At 38.8% G+C, this 20,013-nt stretch overlaps 1 protein-coding gene across 7 annotated transcripts in view; it reads right to left on the bottom strand.

Annotated features, from left to right (window-relative positions):
* LOC125461272 (receptor-type tyrosine-protein phosphatase T) overlaps positions 1-20,013 on the bottom strand; it is a 1,279,761-nt gene that overhangs the window by 179,008 nt on the left and 1,080,740 nt on the right. For all 7 annotated transcript variants that reach the window (XM_048549829.2, XM_048549830.2, XM_048549831.2 and 4 more), the window contains 2 exons: positions 7,716-7,834; positions 1,016-1,051 (listed from right to left, as the gene is read on the bottom strand). In XM_048549829.2, coding sequence (XP_048405786.1) covers positions 1,016-1,051; positions 7,716-7,834 — 155 coding nt within the window. The remainder of the gene's footprint in view (positions 1-1,015; positions 1,052-7,715; positions 7,835-20,013) is intronic.

The following is a 20,013-nucleotide window of genomic DNA, read 5'->3' as shown; positions in this document are numbered from 1 at the left end:
ATTGTTTACAATAACTGAATTTTAAAAAATGCTGATTTATAATAAAACTTATTCCTGTAATATTTTCTTTATGATAGTTAGAATAAAAAAAGTTAAAAATACAATTGAACAGATTTAGAATGGAAAATGTACAGGATTTCTACTGATCACAAAAAGGAAGGTTTTTTTTAAATGTGAGACATTGGGGGACTATTTTTGCACAAAGATATGCTAAATGATTGAAGTGTTTATGTGGCTAGCCAAATGAAACTGAAGACCTAGCATACTATTTTGCTGCTAATTGCTGATTATCACAATGTGAATTTGTCTGGAGATGATAAGTCAGAAGTTGATAAGATTTGCATTCATAGTGATTTCGTTGCAGTCTGGATGGAACAGTAAATGTGGACTCCACGTATCCATTGCAGAAGTTGCATCCTGCCCTGGTTGTGACACAGTGGTGCATTGCAGAAGACTTGGGCTTGAAGGTGAGGATGCAGTGGAGAGACAGGTGGAGGAGGACCAGAGGAGAACGGTGGGGCTGCACTTGCAGAGTTCGGAATGCCACGCCGTCCTCTTTTCTCCTGCTCATGTGGGAGCTCAAGAACTTGAGAGAAATGAGGGTTACTGACCTGAGTTGGTATTAATGTCATAATTACTTCTGAAAAGTTAGGAGGAGAGGTTACGGGGCCAGTTAACCAAAACTAAAGCCACCATAGTACCACAAAAACCATTTCATGATCACCAATTGGCACTTTAGCAATCAGCTGTTCAACAAGACTTCAGATGCCTGTTCTTAGGTCTAGCTTCAATTCCTTTACCAAGATATCACTGTGTCCTGAATGTGGGCTATAGCAACATGCAAGCATAAGACCTCATCCAAGCCATTACTTTACTACCTCAAATATTACAGTTTACATTGACACTGCTACAATGCTGCAATAACTTTACGTGCTAGTAATTGTCACAATCGACTTGGTTCGTAGTTTAGATAGACAAAATACTTCAAGCATTATTTACTCAGACAGGGTCTTACCTATGACAGTATTGGGTGCTCCTTGGTCTGTTGATACTGTTTTTCACGAATCCATCAAAAAGTGAGACCAAATTAGTTGTGGAAGAAGGCAGCAAACAGACAGAGAGAGAGAGAAATATTTATTCATCTACAGTTAGACAGTGCATCGTAGTCCTAAAATAGCAATCCCAGTAGAGCAAGGAGAAATAAGTTCTCTTCTTCAAGCGTAAATTTGAAATGAAATAGTAATTACTTATATATTTCCTATTTCAGAAAATATTTCAACTGCATTTCATTAGGAGCTAAGACTAATACCATTATGTAAGAATGTAGATATAATGGAGCTGATTCTAAAATAGCCAAATTGACATTAATTAACCATGTAACAATCTTAAAATGCTTGAATCATTGCCCCTTTAATGTCATGCACAGACTGCCAGCATCTTTGAATGAGTCTGATGATTGCTGCCTGAAGCCATGACCTGTATCAGGCCATATATGTTTAAAATCTGTAAGCTAATGTCTTACAACATACAGTAGACTCCTTTTTAGGACAAAATCAAGTGCACTATATCTTGCACACATTCCAGCCCAGTTTAAACCATACAAGAAAATCTCAGAAAACTGCTAACGAGAATGAGGAGGAATATTCCTCTAGAACTCTCAGAAATATTCTCTGTTGCTAGCACTCCAGGTTTCTCCAACGTTCACTCTTATGAACCTCCATCGTCTAACCAGGGGCATAACTCATTGGTGGATGGAGGTTCAATTATTTGACTCCTGAAATGCAATGGATCACTTAAAAGAGGTCCAGGCAAAAAAGTGCCTCAGTCTTCTGATTCCCTGCAGGTTTGTCAATTGCGTTAAAACAGTGTAGCTTGTAAGTTGTTAATACTGATATCAGCACACGTTCCCTTCCCTTGTTGTGAATATTGATGTTAACAGACGTTCACTTTCCTGTTAAAGAAACTATTGTAAAATTAATTCTCCACAAAATCAAAAGAAATGTATATGTTATGTAATGAATTAAATGTTCATCCATGAATATCATATGTTGTTTAAAGACTTCCATTTCAATATCTAACTTCATTTTTGCTGCCAGTTGACTCATGGATGCAGCATGTGAATATATAAAATGACTTTATGTGACTGGTATTTTAAACTAAGTCTGATTTAGGCTGACAGCAAAGTCATGACGCCATTTTAAACACAACACACGGGTCTTAGGACAATGTGTAATGGTGTCAAAGAGTAGGCATTCTGAAGTACCCATTGTGACAGTGCCCTAGAGTGGCATATATTTAGTCAGAAGTATTTATACTGCAAAGTAACAGGCTTTGAATCAGTTTGCCTTGTGGTCCAAACTTTAAAAGTGCATTCTAAAATCACAATGCTTTTATCTTGCTTACTTCTTGAAGATGTAATAGAAAAATCATGCAATAATATCATTGAATAATTATGTCTTTAAAAATAATGACCACATGCTGATAACAAAAATTACATTTTTTCACATCCCACCAAATGTTTGATGTTGATCTAAATTCAGAGCTTAATTGTCAAGAAAGATCCTATTTAAAAATTTCCATACAAAGAGAATTGAAAACAGATTATTAAATCCTGTGCTACAGCTCCTTTCTTCATTCATTTATTCTATGTTTTAACACTAAAATACCACAAATCAATCAGCAAAGTATATTAGCATAGAAATTTCAGATGTTGACATTAGTGGATGAACACATCCATTGGAAATTCATTTCTCTGTTACTTCGACAGTATCATGAACTTGCTTAAAAGTAAATACATTAAAATAGCAAAATTAAGATAGCATGACTTTGTAGCAAAATATCAAATATTTGTCTGTTAAGTATTGGGAATGGTGAGTTGCAGACTTTATTTCAGAAAAAAAGACAATTGTAAGCTGCGTACTGTCTCCATGGGAAATAGGTATGCAAATTGATGGTACCGGTTCATGGTGACTGGCAAAGACCAACATATTTAGATCAGGAATTCTAACCATTTGGAACCATTAAAAAAAATAGGCACAGCATTCACTATTTATGCGTTCAAAGAACATGGTTCTTTACAAAGGAATCTGATTTTATGATTACTATTTTGTCAGGATTAGGTACCTTTTTACACAAAGTTATCCTCAGTGTACTATTTTCCTTGTCACTGTTATTCTTTTGATTTCTTTCACGTGGATTTATTGAATCGTGCTGAGAGCTGTATGATTCCATGGATGGCAGTCACCTCTTTTTGCTTCATTCTAACTGAGCATTTATTATGTGTAAGACAGTGAATGCTGGCTGGCAAGTTAACTGCAATGAATATTTCAGTCACACCTACTTTTGTCTCCAAACATATTTCAAGAAGTATTGTTTTGATAGAGACATGAGGCAGGCATCTGGCTACTTGAGTACATGTGACATAAAAATCTAAATCTAAATAGATCTGAAACAGAACAGAAAGTGCAAGAGGAACTTAGCAGGTCTAGCAGCATTTGTGGGAAGAAAACAGAGTTAATGGTTCAGGTTTGGTAACTCTACTTCAGAAACATTAACTCGGTTTTCTCCCACCGATGCTGCCAGGCCTGCTGAGTTTCACCAGCAATTTCTGTTTTTGTGTTTGAAGTCTACTGTTGTGGAAGAAAATAGGAGCTGTGGTTTAGATATAAACCTGGATCTTTTCAGTTGTATTTGGTTCAATTTTGCAATTGGCTGCAATGCTGGCAACCAAACTATTTTGGATCAGTCACTATTTTTTTCATTTTGTAAAGACCGTACCTTTTCTGTTTTTTTTCCTGTACATTTGATTGTGGAGTCAAATGAGCAACATATTTTTTAAAAAAGCAAGGATGTGGTGGAGATTGCTGAACTTTTTAAGTACAAGCCACCACCAGCAATTGTAAGTGCTTTTATACTGTTGTCCATCCAAACAGTGCTGACAGATTACTACAGATGGATTGGCTCCAAGCAGATGTAAGCGAACTGATATTTTGCTGGCAACAAGTAACTGATTGATCTGCAGAGTGATGACCAGTTGTTGATGATGAAGACTCTCTACCTGCCAACAACTATGTGATTGGGTCTTGGGTAGCTGAACAGCTTGTGGATCTGAACAATATAGCCAGAATCCTTTAGACCGCTGGAAGAGGACACAGTGTCCTTTTTATTGCAATGATAGGAAAATCTAATGCCTGAAGAAACAGCTAAAATATGTGAAGTTAAAATTCCTGCTGAGAAGGAGGGGCTTTAACCTTCATATTAAAGATGTCAAGCCGGTGTTAAGCTCCCAAATGCATTGGCATTCAATGGACATTTTCTGGCAGAAGTGCCAATGTGCTGATCATTTTATGTTCATACTCATCCATATCCTTCTGTAAATTTCCTTACCAGTTGCTATAAGCTTTAACTAACGGGTCAGGGATGTTTTAAGTTGTGATTGTGGTTGTGGATGTGTTGCCAATCTAGCCAGCTGCTTTGTCCTGAATGGAACTAGCTGCATGGGTAATATCGGAGCTTCATCCATCCAGGCAAGTGGGGAGTATTTCATCAAACTCCTGACTTATGCCTTGAAGATGGTGGACAGGCTTTGGGGAGTCAGGAGGTGAGTTACTTGCTGCAGGATTCTCAGCTTCTGACCCGCTCTTGTAGTTTCTATTTATATGAATAATCCAAAACAGTTTCTGGTCAATGGTAACCTGAGAGTATGAATAGTGGAAGATTCAACAATGTTAATGCCTTTGAATGTCAAAGGGTAACGATTGGATTTTTTCTTGTTAGACACAGGTATTTCCTGGCCCTTATCCAGTTTGAATGTTAGTTGCCACTTTTCAGCCTCATCCTGGATCCTGTCCAGGATACTGTCTATTTGGTCATGGACTGTATCAGTATTTAAAGAGTCACAAAATGTGAAGAATATTGGGCAATCAGCTAGAAACGGGTTTCTGATTGGTTTGTGGAATTGTGACCAGTTGCGGATGGCAATGGCCATCATAGAATCCAGACAGCGCAGAAAGAGGCCATTCAGCCCAGTGAGTCTGCACCAACTGCCTGAAGAGCTTCCCACAACATCTCCACAACCCCGAATGGGTTTTTTTTTAATGATGGTTAACCCACTTAACCTGCACATCCCTGGATACCATGGGCAATTTTTTTTAGCATGGCCAATCCACCTAACTTGCACATCGTTGGACTGTGGGAGAAAGCTGGTAAACCCAGGAAACCTACACAGACATAGTGAGAATGTGCAAACTCCACACAGACAGTTGTCCAATGGCGGCATCAAACTAGTGTCCCTAGTGCTTAAAGGCAGCAGTGCCGAGCACTGCGCCACTGTTTCATTGTCCACCATGGCCGGAAATGGCAGGACTGCAGAGTTTAAATCTGATCCAGTGGTTGTGGCATCATTTAGCTCTGTCTATTCACTTTATCTGGATTTATCCAGTTTTTCCCATAAATTCATTTTCTGCTGTTCATCACAACCACTCCCTGTAGTAGTAAGTTCCATGTTCTCCTGTGAAAAAGAAGTTTCTCCTGAGTTTCCTATTTGATTTATGAGTGATTACCGTATATTTCTGGTGCCAAGTTCTATTGCTCGTGAAAGTGGAGACATTGTTTTTCTGTGTCAACCAATTAAACCCCATCGCAGTCAGTAGAGTCATAGAATTTTATAGTTGTACTGTCCCAAAACAGGCCCCTTGGCCGAACTTGTCCATGCCGACCTGGTTTCATAAACCGAACAAGGCCCATTTGCCTGCATTTGGCCCATATCCCTCTAAATGTTGTAATGTACCTGCCTCCACCTCTTCCCCTGGCAGCTTTTTCCATATATGCACCAGCCTCTGTGTGAAAATGTTCAGCCTGACAATTTCTGATTGGTTCCTGGGTTGCTGAGCAGCTTGTGTTTGTTAGCTACATTGGCTGAAGCCTTTGGACTGCTGTAAGGGTAGAGGGTCATTTCTCTCTCCAGTAAAATTCATGAAGATTGAAGAATGTCAATTTATTTTCTCCCACCAGTTGATGAAAGCTAAGCAAAAAAAAAAACCCAAAGAACTGCGAATACCAGAAATCAGAAACAAAATCAAAAACTGCTGGAAAATCTCAACAGGCCTGGGAGCATCTGTGGAGAGAAAGCAGAGATAACATATTAAGTCCAGTGACTCTTCTTCAGAACAGTTGCTGAAGGCTGTTGCTTTTAACCAAGAAGTCAGAGACTACATAATGTGTTAACCAGTCACTCTGTGCCTCCTGTAAAGAAATGAGAGAATATAAAGGAAAAGATCAAAGAATTAAAGGTACACCCCAATAAATTTTGAGGTTGATGCTATTGAACTGTTTCCCCAGTTCTTTTTTTTCTCCATTCTTAACACCAATGATTTTGTCTGTCTCTGTCTATGTATGCATATAGGAAATAGAGTTGTAACGAGTTGAGTTATATGTCAACACTTTATTCTTGTTTTCCTGTGATTAGAATCTATTTGTAATAAATATTGTTTCTTAATTACTGAAACTGTTGCATGTTTTTTGTTAACCTGGGTCTAGCCGGCAGATAAACTGGGAACTTCGTCTACTTCAATAACATACTTTTCTTTTGTTTTTGTACTGACTCCAGGGATGGTAGGACTTAATTTCACAGTGAGACCTGATACTAAGGGAACTTAATAAGATGGATGCTACAAGATAATTCCTCTAGTGGGAGGGACTACAAACAGGGGCACAGTTTGAAAATAAGGGGTTTCGCATTTAAGATGGAAATGAAGAGAACTTCTTTTCATTTTCAGATGGTGATGAGTCTTTGGAACTTTTTCCCAAAAATCAGAAATACTGGACTCTGGAATGTTTTTAAGGCAGCAGCCCAACAAGGGAGTCAGCATTTATCAGAGGTAGATCAGAATGTGAAGCTGCAGCCACAATCAACTAAGCCCCAAACTTACTGAATGGCCTGCTCATGTTTTTAAACGTTTTGCTTGTACAATCTCCAATGTCCTTTAGAATGTGGCAGAATAACGTAGTAGGCTGTCTTTATTTTACAGATATATTTATTAAACAGTGAGATTTGCTGATATGATGCACTGCTGCTTGCAGTCATCTTTAAGCTTAGATACATCAAAAAGTACAAAATAATTAGATAATCACAAAAGCTGAGCTAAACTTGAATGTCGTATCATAAAGCCGTTCTTATTTGTTTTGACCCACCAGGCTAAGAAATGCCCTCCAGAAAATAACCAAACCCCAAGCAATTTTAAGTAGCAGTTTTAATTTCAAAAAATCACAAATCCAATACGTTTGAACAAATACCGCAAGATGTTTTTATTTGAATTGAATACCTTGATGTTCCTGCAAAGACACAGTTGAGATGAAATAAATAATATCCGTAATATCTGTATCAAAATATACATTGAACTGTTTTTAATCCCTTCAGTGCCATGGCAGAAGAAGCTAATATCGTGCTTTATCCTGGAGAAAAATTGCTTGCTTTTCACCATATCTTACATGTCAATTTAAAATAAACTGATGAGAAATTAATTTGGTGTATAGGATTGTGACATTTTTAAAGAAAAATAGGCTTAATCAGGTTATTTCACTCAGTCCATGAAGCAAAAAACTGAGTCAAATTCACAGAGAGTTAATAGTCTGACCTCAAAATCTTCCCAATTTCTTTTTATCACGGACTGATGAAAATTCAATCCCTCAGAACTGACGCTCATGTTAGGACTTACATGTTTCATCTCTTGGAGCTGATCTCTGTTTGTTACAACTCTTGTCTGTTGTTGTTACCACAGGTTCCATCTCTCGCTGGGTGCTGTTCTGTGTTTCCTTCTGCTTCTTTGCTAGTTTCCTTTAATGTTTTCAGAAAGATAAAGACAGTTTAGTACTTTGAATTTAACTTTATCAAACAACCATCTTATCAAACAATTTTTGGTGATGAAAGGGATGTCAGCACATGAGGAAAGAAAATCTCAGTTCATTGACAAGCATCCTTTATATCTGAAACTGCAGCTACTTTTTTTTGTTTAAAGACATCAGAACTAATTATGTAGAACTGACATTCCGATGTTGACTATTCTATTACAAACCATCCAAGTGTTGAATCTGAACTCATATTCAAAAAGCATGAATAGCTAAATTTCTATAAATACACTTCACATTATTTTTTTCTATTTTTCACAGAGATGTGCAATTAAAAAATTCTTTGCTTCCAAAAGGGACACCAGAAAATCACATTCTTCTGGATTATGTTTGTAAGTTGCCCATCTGTATGCAGACATCATGCATTAATAATATAGTTGTTTCAAACTGTGATGCAGTTTAAATGGGAAAAATTAAATTGCCCTCTCTAACCCTTTAGAAATGCGTAGATTTTATTCAGGCACGGTAATAATTTTTTAAAGATGGGGAATACAATTGCATTCTTCAGCCACTTTTTTGCACCATTTTAACATGGAAATGCTGTCACTTCACTACAGCCCTGCAGCTGTTTCCATCCCGTCTTCTGCTCCGATACATGTGCACCATTTGTGGTTATCAGTAAAAAGCGCAGTAAACCAACAGCCATTATACTGGTAAAGTATTATTAAATCATTCAGCAGTTCTCACGCGAATATCTACCTTGGTAACCTTATCTTTGAGAAAACGTGAGGAAGATTTTTAACTTGACTGATCAGACAATAATATGTTAACCTCCCTTTGAACTTTTGATTCACTGAAACAAAAGGGTTCTATAAAAGACTAGCAAAGCTGTCTGCCATTTTGCTTCCAGGTTGCACACACAACATTTCTTTGTGCTTTAATTTTAAAAGAAACTCTTTAATCTGCTCTCCAGCTGTCTTCCATTATTTCTCTTGAACGTGTAAACACACACAGTGTGACATAGGCAGCAGTAGCCCATGGATTAAACTAAAATGACTCTGCCTGTACAGTGTAAATGTGTACGTTCAATTATTTAACATTGATCCACTTGGGGGCACTGACTTTCTGGCTGTAAAAAAAATGAAAGGGAAAAGAAATATGCTTGGAGGGCAATGCTGTGGCCATTTGAATAAAAATATGGTAGTATCATCAAAAAATGCCAGACGCAGCAGTCAAGAATATTTCATGTAAATAATATTCAAGAGCAATGAGTTCTGATTTTCATGCTACTGCCAAAGCAAACACTTACTTCTTTTAATATTGATCATTTTATGACACACGTTGATCTTAATATGACTGAAAATTTTGTCAGTTTACAGTTATGCCAATATAAAGTGACACTTGTCTTGTGATCAGAAATTTCACATATTCATCAACATATTCCCCCCTTTGTTCCTATAATGGCTATATTCCTATATATTGTTAATCACATGAACCAAAGATTTTCATTTATTTAAAATTACTTGCGTATGAATATCTAAGTGCATATTCAAATGCATGTAGCCATTATATAAAAATAGTTTAAAAATTAATTGCATTCATGTAGCAACTTTTATGACTTCAGGATCTCTCAAAGCAATTTGCAGTCATAGAATACTTTCAAATACACTGTGTAGTTTGGGGTATCAGGCTAGGCTTCTTTTACGCATAGCAGTGAGAACTCCAGCTAGCACAAATTATGGCCATTGGTGAATTTTAAGTTTGCTTTTAAAAACTAGGGATATGAGGTAACTAACTTGTTTCAACTTATGTTCCAGACTTCTCTTGATGCACCTTAATACTTACATGACTTACTGGCCTTAACCTTGTTCTATCTCACACATTTCTATATAACTGGTTGAATCCAATGTGAATCCATGAGAAACTGGCTTCACACCTAAGTACATTGTAGTAATCATGTTCACAGTAGATTGTATTTTCACTTCAGATAGTCAATACCAATAAGTTTTTCTGAATGGCTACAATTGCTTCTATATATATCATTTTGTCAAACTGCACAATTTAGTGAATATTGCGAATGTAATTAGGTACTTACAGTGTCCTCAGAATGATTCTTGAGAACACAGCATGGGTTCTGAGGAGCTTTTCAAGTCACCGTACTAAGAGACTGATGCTCATTTATCATCATACTCAAGATCTCACAATACTGATCCCATTTTCCAGCTCTTGACCCGTAGCTCTGGAGGCTTTAAGTACACAAGTGAACATCTAAACTCTGCTTAAATGTTTCAAGAGCTCCTAACTCAATCAGCCCTGCAGGTAGTGGGTTACAGACTCCCATTGCCCTTTGGGTGAAAACTTTCTGCTCAATTCTTGTCGTAGCTTTCTATCTCTTACTTTAAATGTATGACCCCTGGTTATTAAACCTAGTACCAATGGACCAAGTACCTTCCTATACATCTCACCGATGTGCCTTAATCTCATACACCTCTGACAAATCTCTCAATCTTTGCTGCTCCTTGGAAAACAATATCAGCCGATCCAAACTTTCTTAGTGACCCTCCAACCAAGCAGCATGTTGGTAAGCCTCCTCCTTCTGTCTCTGGGTGGAATTCCTCCGTTTTCATTTCAAGTGTTTATAACAGTTTCATAGCACTCAGTCCAGCATAGCTCAGAGCAACCTTTCTCTCACAATCTTTTGCTCTTCATCTCATCAGTTATGTGACTAGGCTGTTGGTTTATATGATGCCCTACTTCAGCAGTACTGTTTGGGGGCCTGTAAATTACTCCTATCATGGGGTTCCTTCTCTTGCTTTTTATTTCCACCCTGACTGATTCAATATTTTGGTCCATAGTGTCAATATCATTTTTTAAATACAGCTTTGATCTCATCTTTAACCAACAAAGCAACTCCATTTCATGCTCCTTCTTGTCTATTCTTTCAGAATACTAAATACTCCTGGACATTTAGCTCCCAGTCCTGATCTTCCTGTAACCACGTTTCAGTAATACCCACCATCTCATTAACTTTTTTCTGAATATTGCATGCATTTAGGTGCAAGGTTGTTCAATAATTTATATTGTTTTGTCTTTCTCTTTTAATATTTTCATCTGCAGAACGCTTTTCACACTCTTCATCTTTATTTTATTATTCCTTACAACACTGAGACTAACCTCTATCAGTTAATCCAACTTCCAACTCGCATTTTGATTCTTTACGACTACTTCCCTGATGCTGCCTGTTTATTCTCTTAACCTCTACCTTCTGCTCACTTTCCAACCTCTTGCTTTGGTTCCTGCCCTCCTGCCTAATTTGTTTAAATCCAGTCGAGTAGCGCTAGCACACTTCCCCACCAGGATGTTGAGGCCACTCCAGTTAAAATGCAATCCATCTTTTTTGAACAGGTCCCACCTGCCTTAGAAGAGATCCCAATGATCCAAAAACCTGAAATTGTCCCCCCGCAACCAGCACTTTAGCCATGTGTTAAGCTGTACTATCTCCCTATTTGTTACCTTCCTACTATATGGCACGGGGAGTAATCCTGAGATTACAACCGCGGAAGACCTACTTTTCAACCTATGGACTAACTCCCTGAATTCTCCAAGTATAAACTCTCTTCCAGTTTATGTCATTGGTACAAATGTGTGCCACAACCTCTGGCTGTTCACCAGGCCCCTTCGGTATGTCCTGAGCATGCTTGGAGATACTCTTGACCCTGGCACCAGGGAGGCAACACACTATCCTGGAGTCTCATATGCAGCCATAGAAACACTTATCTGTGCCTCTAACTATTCAGCCCCCAACTCCTACTGTTTGATTGGTCTTTGACCCACCCTGATGTACAACAGGGCTAGTGTGGTGCCATTGTTCAGTTGTCATCCCCTAATAGGCTGTCCCCCCATCAGGACCTAAAATGGTAAAACAAAATGTAGAGCTGGGTGAACACAGCAGGCCTTCTGAAGAAGGGTCTATGCCTGAAACGTCAGCCTTCCTGCTCCTGTGATGCTGCTTGGGCTGCTGTGTTCATCCAGCTCTACACCTTGTTATCTCAGATTCTCCAGCATCTGCAGTTCCTACTATCCTTAAAATAGTATATTTTTTCAAGAGGGAGCAACCACAGGGTCTCCTGCACTGACTGCCTGTCCCTTGTGACCATCACCCATCTATCTGCCTCAACTTTGGGTGTGGTCACTCCCCTGAAACTCCTGTCTACGGCCCTTTCGGCCTCCAGCATGCTCTTATGTGTGTCCATCTGCTAATGCAGTCAATAAAAGCAATCTGCTCAGAGCTGTGGCTGTACATACTTCCTGCAAATGAAACCATCCAGGACAGTTGAACTCTCCTGGAGTTGCCATATGTCACAGGTAGATGCCCCTGATAGCCATTTTCACCTTTTAGTTGCTGTTTAGTCCAGAAAAATATTTATATATAACGCCCCGCTCTACCTCTTATTTTATTTGATTTTAGTAATTAGGCGGTCAGCAGAAAGGAAAGCTCACTCCCTGCCTTGCAGACAGGGAACAGGAGATGCTGATGACAGTGCAGTAGTACAGCCCTTTTTCCTACCGACCATCACAGGCTACCAAATTGTAGACCAGTTCCTTACTGTATGCTGGATGAAATGGGACACCTAACACCACTGGGAGGAGGTCAATGATCCAGGGTAAGCACCACCATCTTCCCTGGGCCATCCCTTGGAGTAATGTTTCCATAGCTCTCCAAATGGCCATTGTACAATCTCTGAACTGGTTCCATTTGACCTGAAGGACACAGGTCCCAGACTCTGGTAGGAACAAATTCCTGATGACTATGGATAACTAACTGAAATCGAGCTAGACGCTTGCCTGATTGAAGCAGCAATTACTGACTGAAAATTGTCTCCTTTCACTGCTTTGTTTTCACTCATGGCCCTTCACTGGAAGCTTATGAAGCACATTTGCTGTAGGTATAATGTTGACAGAAGATGGTGACACACAGCAACATGTCTACCTCCTTGACTGTTCAGTGGTCCTGACCATTACAGGATGCCCATCTCTCCCTTTCTGCTAAAGCCCAATTCAAGCCATTAAGGCTGGCAAGCTGTAACTTAGCACAGAAGGTCCTGAGAGCTAAGGCAGCAATGTGGCCCATACAGTAGCTGGCATCCCATAGGTCAGTGAGTGTGCACTATGTCAGTAATGTGAAATAGACTGAGGCTGGCAGCACCCAAATAAGCACAAAATGAGTGAATGCTAAGATTGTTACCTTTTCTTTAAAACATTTTGTATTTGTATTTAATACCAGAAGTAGAATATTCATTGTTCTCTGGCAGTGACAATTCTTCAAATTCTTATTTAAAGACTTGAGCACAAATATCTTGGCTTTCACTGCAGTGTATTTCTGAAGTAGTGCTGGTTTCTGAGGTATTGTCTTTTGAATGAGATGTTAAACTGAAACCCTGACTGTCCCCTCCGCTTGACAAAAAATGCTCACATTTTGAATAGGTATCTATTCGAAAAAGAACTGACGTTTTCCTAGCCACCATCAGTTCTGAGGAAGGGTCACTGGACCCAAAACATTAACTCTGACTTTTTCTTCACAGATGCTGCCAGACCTGCTGAGCTTTTACAGCAACTTCTGTTTTTATTCCCAATTTACAGCATCCGCAGTTCTTGCAGTTCTTATCTGTTATTTTGCAGTGTCCTGGTCATATCAGCCATGGAACCACAATTATTAAACCAGGATATCTGACGTTATCAAATTGCCAATTGTGGAAGTAGACTCTGTGTAAATTGTCCGCGGTGTTTCTATATCACACTAGTGACTATACTCAAAAAGCGCTTCATTATTTGAAAAAGTCTAAGTGTAAATCTTCTTTTTTTCCCAAGCTTGTCAGGCATAATCATTAGCTTCCAAAGCCAGACTTAATTGGTAGTGATGATCTGCACATTAAGTTCTGCCATCAGGTATGTTCCGGCAAAGCAAATTGGCTGTAATGTGACTGATGAATGGGGGAATGCTATTTCTAAAACACAAACTTATGTTGGCTATATCATGATTCCATCAGTGCATGGAGAAGTACGCGCTGACATCATACAATTGTTTCATGGGCTTTGCCGTGAATGTGTACAATGTTAGTGCCAAAAGAGTTTCCACGCTGGCATCACATGATCAGTTTGCTGGCTTTGCTGTGAAGTGCCTTCTGTGGGAGGTACAGTATAACCTCCACCCCATCAAATCATCTTGACACTTTTTCAAGGTAAAGTGTTAAATTTACTTTTATTGTTAGTTATGAATTAAACATTTATTCAAACTGTGCGATCCTGTGTGTCAGGCTTTTGAGTGATTTTTGAGCAATTTTGAGTGATATTCTTTCGGTAGCCTCCCCCTGACCCCACTTTTCCCACGGGCCCCGTTATTTCGATAGCGTGATTTTCTATAACGCGACATTGCACAGGAACACATCCATCATGTTATAACAAAACCGACGATATTTTCAAAAGAGAATCATTGACTGTACTTTGCGAAAAGCTCTCAAACAGCTCCTAAACTTCTGAAGTTAAGCATAGTTATTTACAATTCATGTCTTGTCTACATTTTTTCATAAAAATCAGTCTCACATTAGTGGTTCACAATTAACAGTTATATTCATTGTCAGTAAAGAGCTGCAAACTGGTTGTGTCAATCTCCTGCCAACCTAGTTCCTTATTTTTCAACAATTCTCAAGGATAAAGTAATTGCAGGCTAGTCTCATCAACCATTGGTTTCTCAATTTTCTTCTTTCTTTCTTTCCCGACCACTACATTCAGTTAGCACATCTACTTGAACCTCAGCCTCAGCCTTCTTATGTATAGGATATGGAACTTCCTTACATTTCTCTTGTGAAAATTAATGCAAAAAATTAATTAAATGAATCAGCCATTGCTTGGTCTTCCATGACTGTATGCCCTTAAAATGTTTCACTAGTAACTATTTTTTTAACCTCATTAAACTTCTTCAGTAAAACAGCATTAGTCACAAACTGCACACAATCCCTATTGTAAATTCTCCTTGTGTTTTGATGATGTGTCGTATGGCCATATTGCATGTAATGAAAGTCAAGACAAGTGTATGGCCAGTTCAAATTAACATATTTTTATTTTATAAGTTTTAATGAGATAATTTAGACAGCTACTTTTACACATGTCAAAATATTTTGAAATTCTAGGAAACATGGCAGAAGCTTCATTTAATGAAGGTCAGTATGTGATTAGATTAAGAACAGCTTTTTCACTGCATCTAATACATTACCATTTAACCAACTGTTTGCTTTCAGAATGAACTGACATCTTCTTTATCTCAAATTCAACACTATAAGTTGAAAAATTTGTTTCTTTGGCTCAATGCAAGTGATATTGAGTTTTTCAGAGGATTTCCTGTCATGACACTCATTAAAATTTCCCGCTTTATCTTATCAAATGTGCTTCATTAACTACCTACTCCACCCTGATGGTGCCTCTCACGTCCAACTCCAGCCCCTTCTTACCACGCCTGTACATCTCCCGGACCACATTAGCCCTAGTCCCTGAAGCTGCTGGACTGATTGGATTGCACAGGCATGGACCCTCTGACTGAGAACACACTGACCAGATGCCTGCCCCTGGCCAATCCCTAGGCTAGAATGGGAGGTTGACTTACGGTGCTGGAACTCCCTGACTGCATGGGGCCTCCATGGACTTTGATGAGGACTACACCTTGAAGACTCTGAGTCATGGCAGTTTGCTTGCTGTACACAGTGTGTACACAGTGTGTTGGCCATGCAAGTCCAGGTGTGAAACTGATATAGCACACTGCCATACAGCAAAATATATGTCCCCTTGATTCTGCTAATTGGCATGGCATGGCAAGGCAAGATGTGGATTGTACAGGTAAAAGGGTACACAGGATGTGAGTGAGCTTTAAGAGAACAAGTGGGCAGTCCTGAGATGCAGCCTCGTCCAATCTGAGAGCTGGGTGCCTGTCCCTGCTTACACTGGTCTCCTGCCACAGCCTTTTTAATGCCAGTTTCTGATGCAGCCTACAATGCAAATCTTTACATCCTGAGCGGCATACAAGAGTATCAGAGAGGTTACAATGGTGAAAGATGCTTGTGAGGAAGTGACAAATACAGGATACCAATGTCTATAGACAAGGAATGCATGTAGCTGGTTCCCCGTGCATTGCGTCCTGAGATGGTGTTTGGTCCCAAGTAACATGGAGGTCCTGTGGAGCAAGTGGTGAGCTGAAGTCACCAGGTACACCTTCTGATTTCCATGTTTTGTATTCTTGACCTCCATCTTGTTGGGCATGTTTGAGGTGAGTTGAACCATCAATAAAGCAATGTAACAAGCTTTAATTCCCTTTCATTACCATCTTGGCACTGCCAAGCCAGAAACATACCACTCCACTTGTTCAAAGTATAATAATGGTGTACAATGCTTCTGATATCAAGATAAGCTTCCTGGACTTCTCATCTGATTCTTGCCATGGCTTGTTGGTCCATGTAGATTTTCTATTTTGACAGAGGGTTGCTTTGATTGATCAATTTTTCCAGGACAACTTAATTTTAGTGTTTTGATATAACTCCCATGAAGAATTTGGCCTTGAGAGGAGGGGTGAAATATTTTGGCAACTATGGATGACCTGAATGAAACACTTTTCCTGAAGTCTTTTTGTGTTCAAGTCAATTAAAATGATGCAGCATTTTAAAGGTCAAGCTGTGCCCAGATTCCACAGGAGAGGTTCTTGCCCCTGAATTCCTGCTTGTGGCATGGGGGAGAAGGCATTTTGACCAAAGGCACATACCAAGTGCAGGCAGGTGTGACTGGGGCTGAATTCAACTTCTATACCCCTAATTTCACACAGCTAACTGCATAATGCTTTGAGAGTTCTAACGACTTGATGAAACCATACAAAATTAAGGAGTTACTTACAATTAATAAAAAATGGGATTTGAATTACAACATGCAGCATTTTGTTCCAACTTACTTTTTTTAAAGTGATTTAACTGGGGACTATCATTGTACAGCAGTATCTCTGAATGCACCTACCTCATACGTATGCTATCACTTGAAAGACTCATCTGAAATATCGGTTCCAACATCTACTGTCAATCCATCATGCTCTATTTGTTGACATGTGGATTGCATACATTCTGCAAACAATATAGTTCCAAGCTTTCAGCTTCTAAACCTCCCCGAGACAGAAGCTATCCAAAGCCTGGTGATTTCCACAATGAGTTGGAAATGGAGAATCCACCCTATCTAACCCTCTGATTATTTTATATGTTTCAATTAAGTCACCTCTCAACCTTCTTCTCTCCAATGAAAACAGACTCAAGGCCCTCAGCCTTTCTCGTAAGACCTTTGCACCATACCAGGCAACATCCTAGTAAATCTCCTCTGCACCCTTTCCAAAGCTTCCACATCCTTCCTATAATGTGGTGACCAGAACTGTACGCAATACTCCAAGTGCGGCTGCACCAGAGTTTTGTACAGCTTCACCATAACCTCTTGGTTCCGGAACTCGATCCCTCTATTAATAAAAGCTAAAACACTGTATGCCTTCTTAACAGGCCTGTCAACCTGGGTGGCAACTTTCAATGATCTGTGTACATGGACACCGAGATCTCTCTGCTCATCTACACTACCAAGAATCTTACCATTAGCCCAGTACTTTGCATTCCAGTTACTCATACCAAAGTGCATCACCTCACACTTGTCCGCATTAAACTCCATTTGCCACCTCTCAGCCCAGCTCTGCAGCTTATCTATGTCTGTCTGCAACCTACAGCATCCTTCGTCACTATCCACAACTCCACCGACCTTAGTGTCGTCTGCAAATTTACTAACCCAGCCTTCTACGCCCTCATCTAGGTCATTTATAAAAATGACAAACAGCAGTGGACCCAACACCGACCCTTGCGATACACCACTAGTAACTGGTCTCCAGGATGAATATTTCCCATCAACTACCACCCTCTGTCTTCTTTCAGCCAGCCAATTTCCAATCCAAACTGCTATATCTCCCACAATTCCATTCCTCCGCATTTTGTACATAGTAATGGGAAGCTGCAAAATATCAATGGTGGTGGAAGAATCCGAGTTAAAAAGGGATCTTAGCATTGCATCTACTGAGCAGGAAATAAAGAATGGCTGACCATGGCAACATGAATGTGAACATTTTTGAAAAAAGGACTTTTCTTTTGGTTTAGTCTCTAAGATTTTTATTTTTAAGCAAACATTCAATGTGCTTTTCAAATAGCAAAACAAAAATGAATTGAAATGACAAATTGTAATGAAAACTTAAAGCTTTATATTATCCATTATTTACAGGGAAATGTATGGCATGAAAAAATAATTATTTCCTTCAGATTATATTTCTTTGCCTGCTGTTTTAATGGATATTCTGATAAAATGGTAGGCTCAGGAATTTTTGTAACTATTTTAGTGTTCATGATATTAATTCTACAGTTTGAGTTCACTTTCCTTCCTGTTTTCATAATGATTTGTTTAATACAGTGACTATTGATATTTCCACCTGTTACAGAAGATCCCAATGGTCAGATGCTTAATAATTCAGAGCTAATTACATAAACATATATTATGTGATGGATAAATTACCTTTAATTATATTCCATTGAATATTTGAAGTCTGTAACTCAGCAATTATCCCAAATTTTACAGTTTCAGTGTAAAAAAGTAATTATGCAAAATGATGCAAAGGGATCGGAAAACAACATAATAAATTGTTCGAAACATATGGTCTAGAGCTTCCATGAAATTCTGGAACAAATTAAATATGTTGTGCCCCTTTCTTTGCGAGGAAATGTGTGTATAACTAATTTAGACTGGCTTTATGTAAGACCATGCAAATCTTCTTATTTATTTGAACAGCTCTCAAAATGCACTCTCTGAAACCTCTGTCAGTCATTCTGTTACATGGTTTCCATCTCCTGTTGCAAAAAATGTCACTTGTGACAGCTTTTTGCATCCACGTTATTTTTAAGCTGGTGTGTATATCACTCCAAGACAGATTCACGAAAGCCTCAAGTCCGTCACTCTTGGCATAAGTGAAATTTAATAATAGTTTTTAGTTAGTTTTTTTCTTACTCAGGCCCGAATTCAACTAATGTGTTTATATGCTATTAATCTGATTACACCTGAAAACTTTCAGATGCCTGCTATCCACCCCCAACCTCTATGGATTCAAGAGGGCTACTCAACTGCAATAGCCTTTCCAAAGCGCTGGTCCACATGATGTTGGAAAAGGGGTAACAGTTGGAAGGGGATCCATATGTGACACAGAATGGAGAAACTTGCCATTAATCCTACTGAGGTCATGGTAGCTATGTGTGTTTCAGGCAGGTTTTTAATGCCTAGAGTAAGTAATACAGTTCAATGGGAAAGTTTGCTCTAAGTTCCTTTCAACAGGACCAGAGCAGAACAGCAAGAATTTTCAGTGCAATCCAGCAAATCTTGTGCCATAATGTCATGTGGATTGCATTGTCTTACCTTTTACAAAAAGCCTTTTATAATTAATATTGCAAATGTTCAGGCTGTTCGTTCACACAGCTAACATTTTAACTAACTCTGTTATCAGTTCAAGCTTGGAAAGGTTTTGATCTAGGAAAGGGATTAGAAAACAATTGGAGTGTAAACCAACTGCACTTTGTGTTTGGTGACAGAATATTTACTTTCATAATGCAGAATCCATTCCACTAATTTTAAAAGATTTCACGCCATGTTTTGCGACAGATGTAGTCGGACAATTGACTATGACAGAAAGGAGCAGGAAGTGGAGAGCAGGGTGTAAGCACATTGAGCACATCATTGAGGAAGATGGTCTAAAGAACTGCAATGGCAAAGAATAAAAAATGATGTCTCTTTTTTCAAAAAAATGTGTACCCTGATGAGCCTCCATGGACTTCACTAAGAGGTTATCCTATTAAAAACAATTATTCAGTAACATAGATGTAAGAAAGTGAATGTGGGTGCTAAAAAGTCCAATGATAACAAAGGAAAAGGTTAGAAGCTGAAACCAGGAACAGTTCACAAGTGCAGAAATGGAAAATACACTCCAACTTAAGCAAGTCAAAAAGCTGAAAAAAGAGTCAATGAAATGTAAATTGTTGAAAATACAAGTGTATTGTGATGAAATAATACGGCCTG

Source organism: Stegostoma tigrinum, chromosome 19, assembly GCF_030684315.1.
Source record: "Stegostoma tigrinum isolate sSteTig4 chromosome 19, sSteTig4.hap1, whole genome shotgun sequence".
NCBI classification, from domain to species: domain Eukaryota; kingdom Metazoa; phylum Chordata; class Chondrichthyes; order Orectolobiformes; family Stegostomatidae; genus Stegostoma; species Stegostoma tigrinum.
Note: the sequence above shows the minus strand (reverse complement) of the source record. Positions and strands in the feature narration are given on the sequence as shown.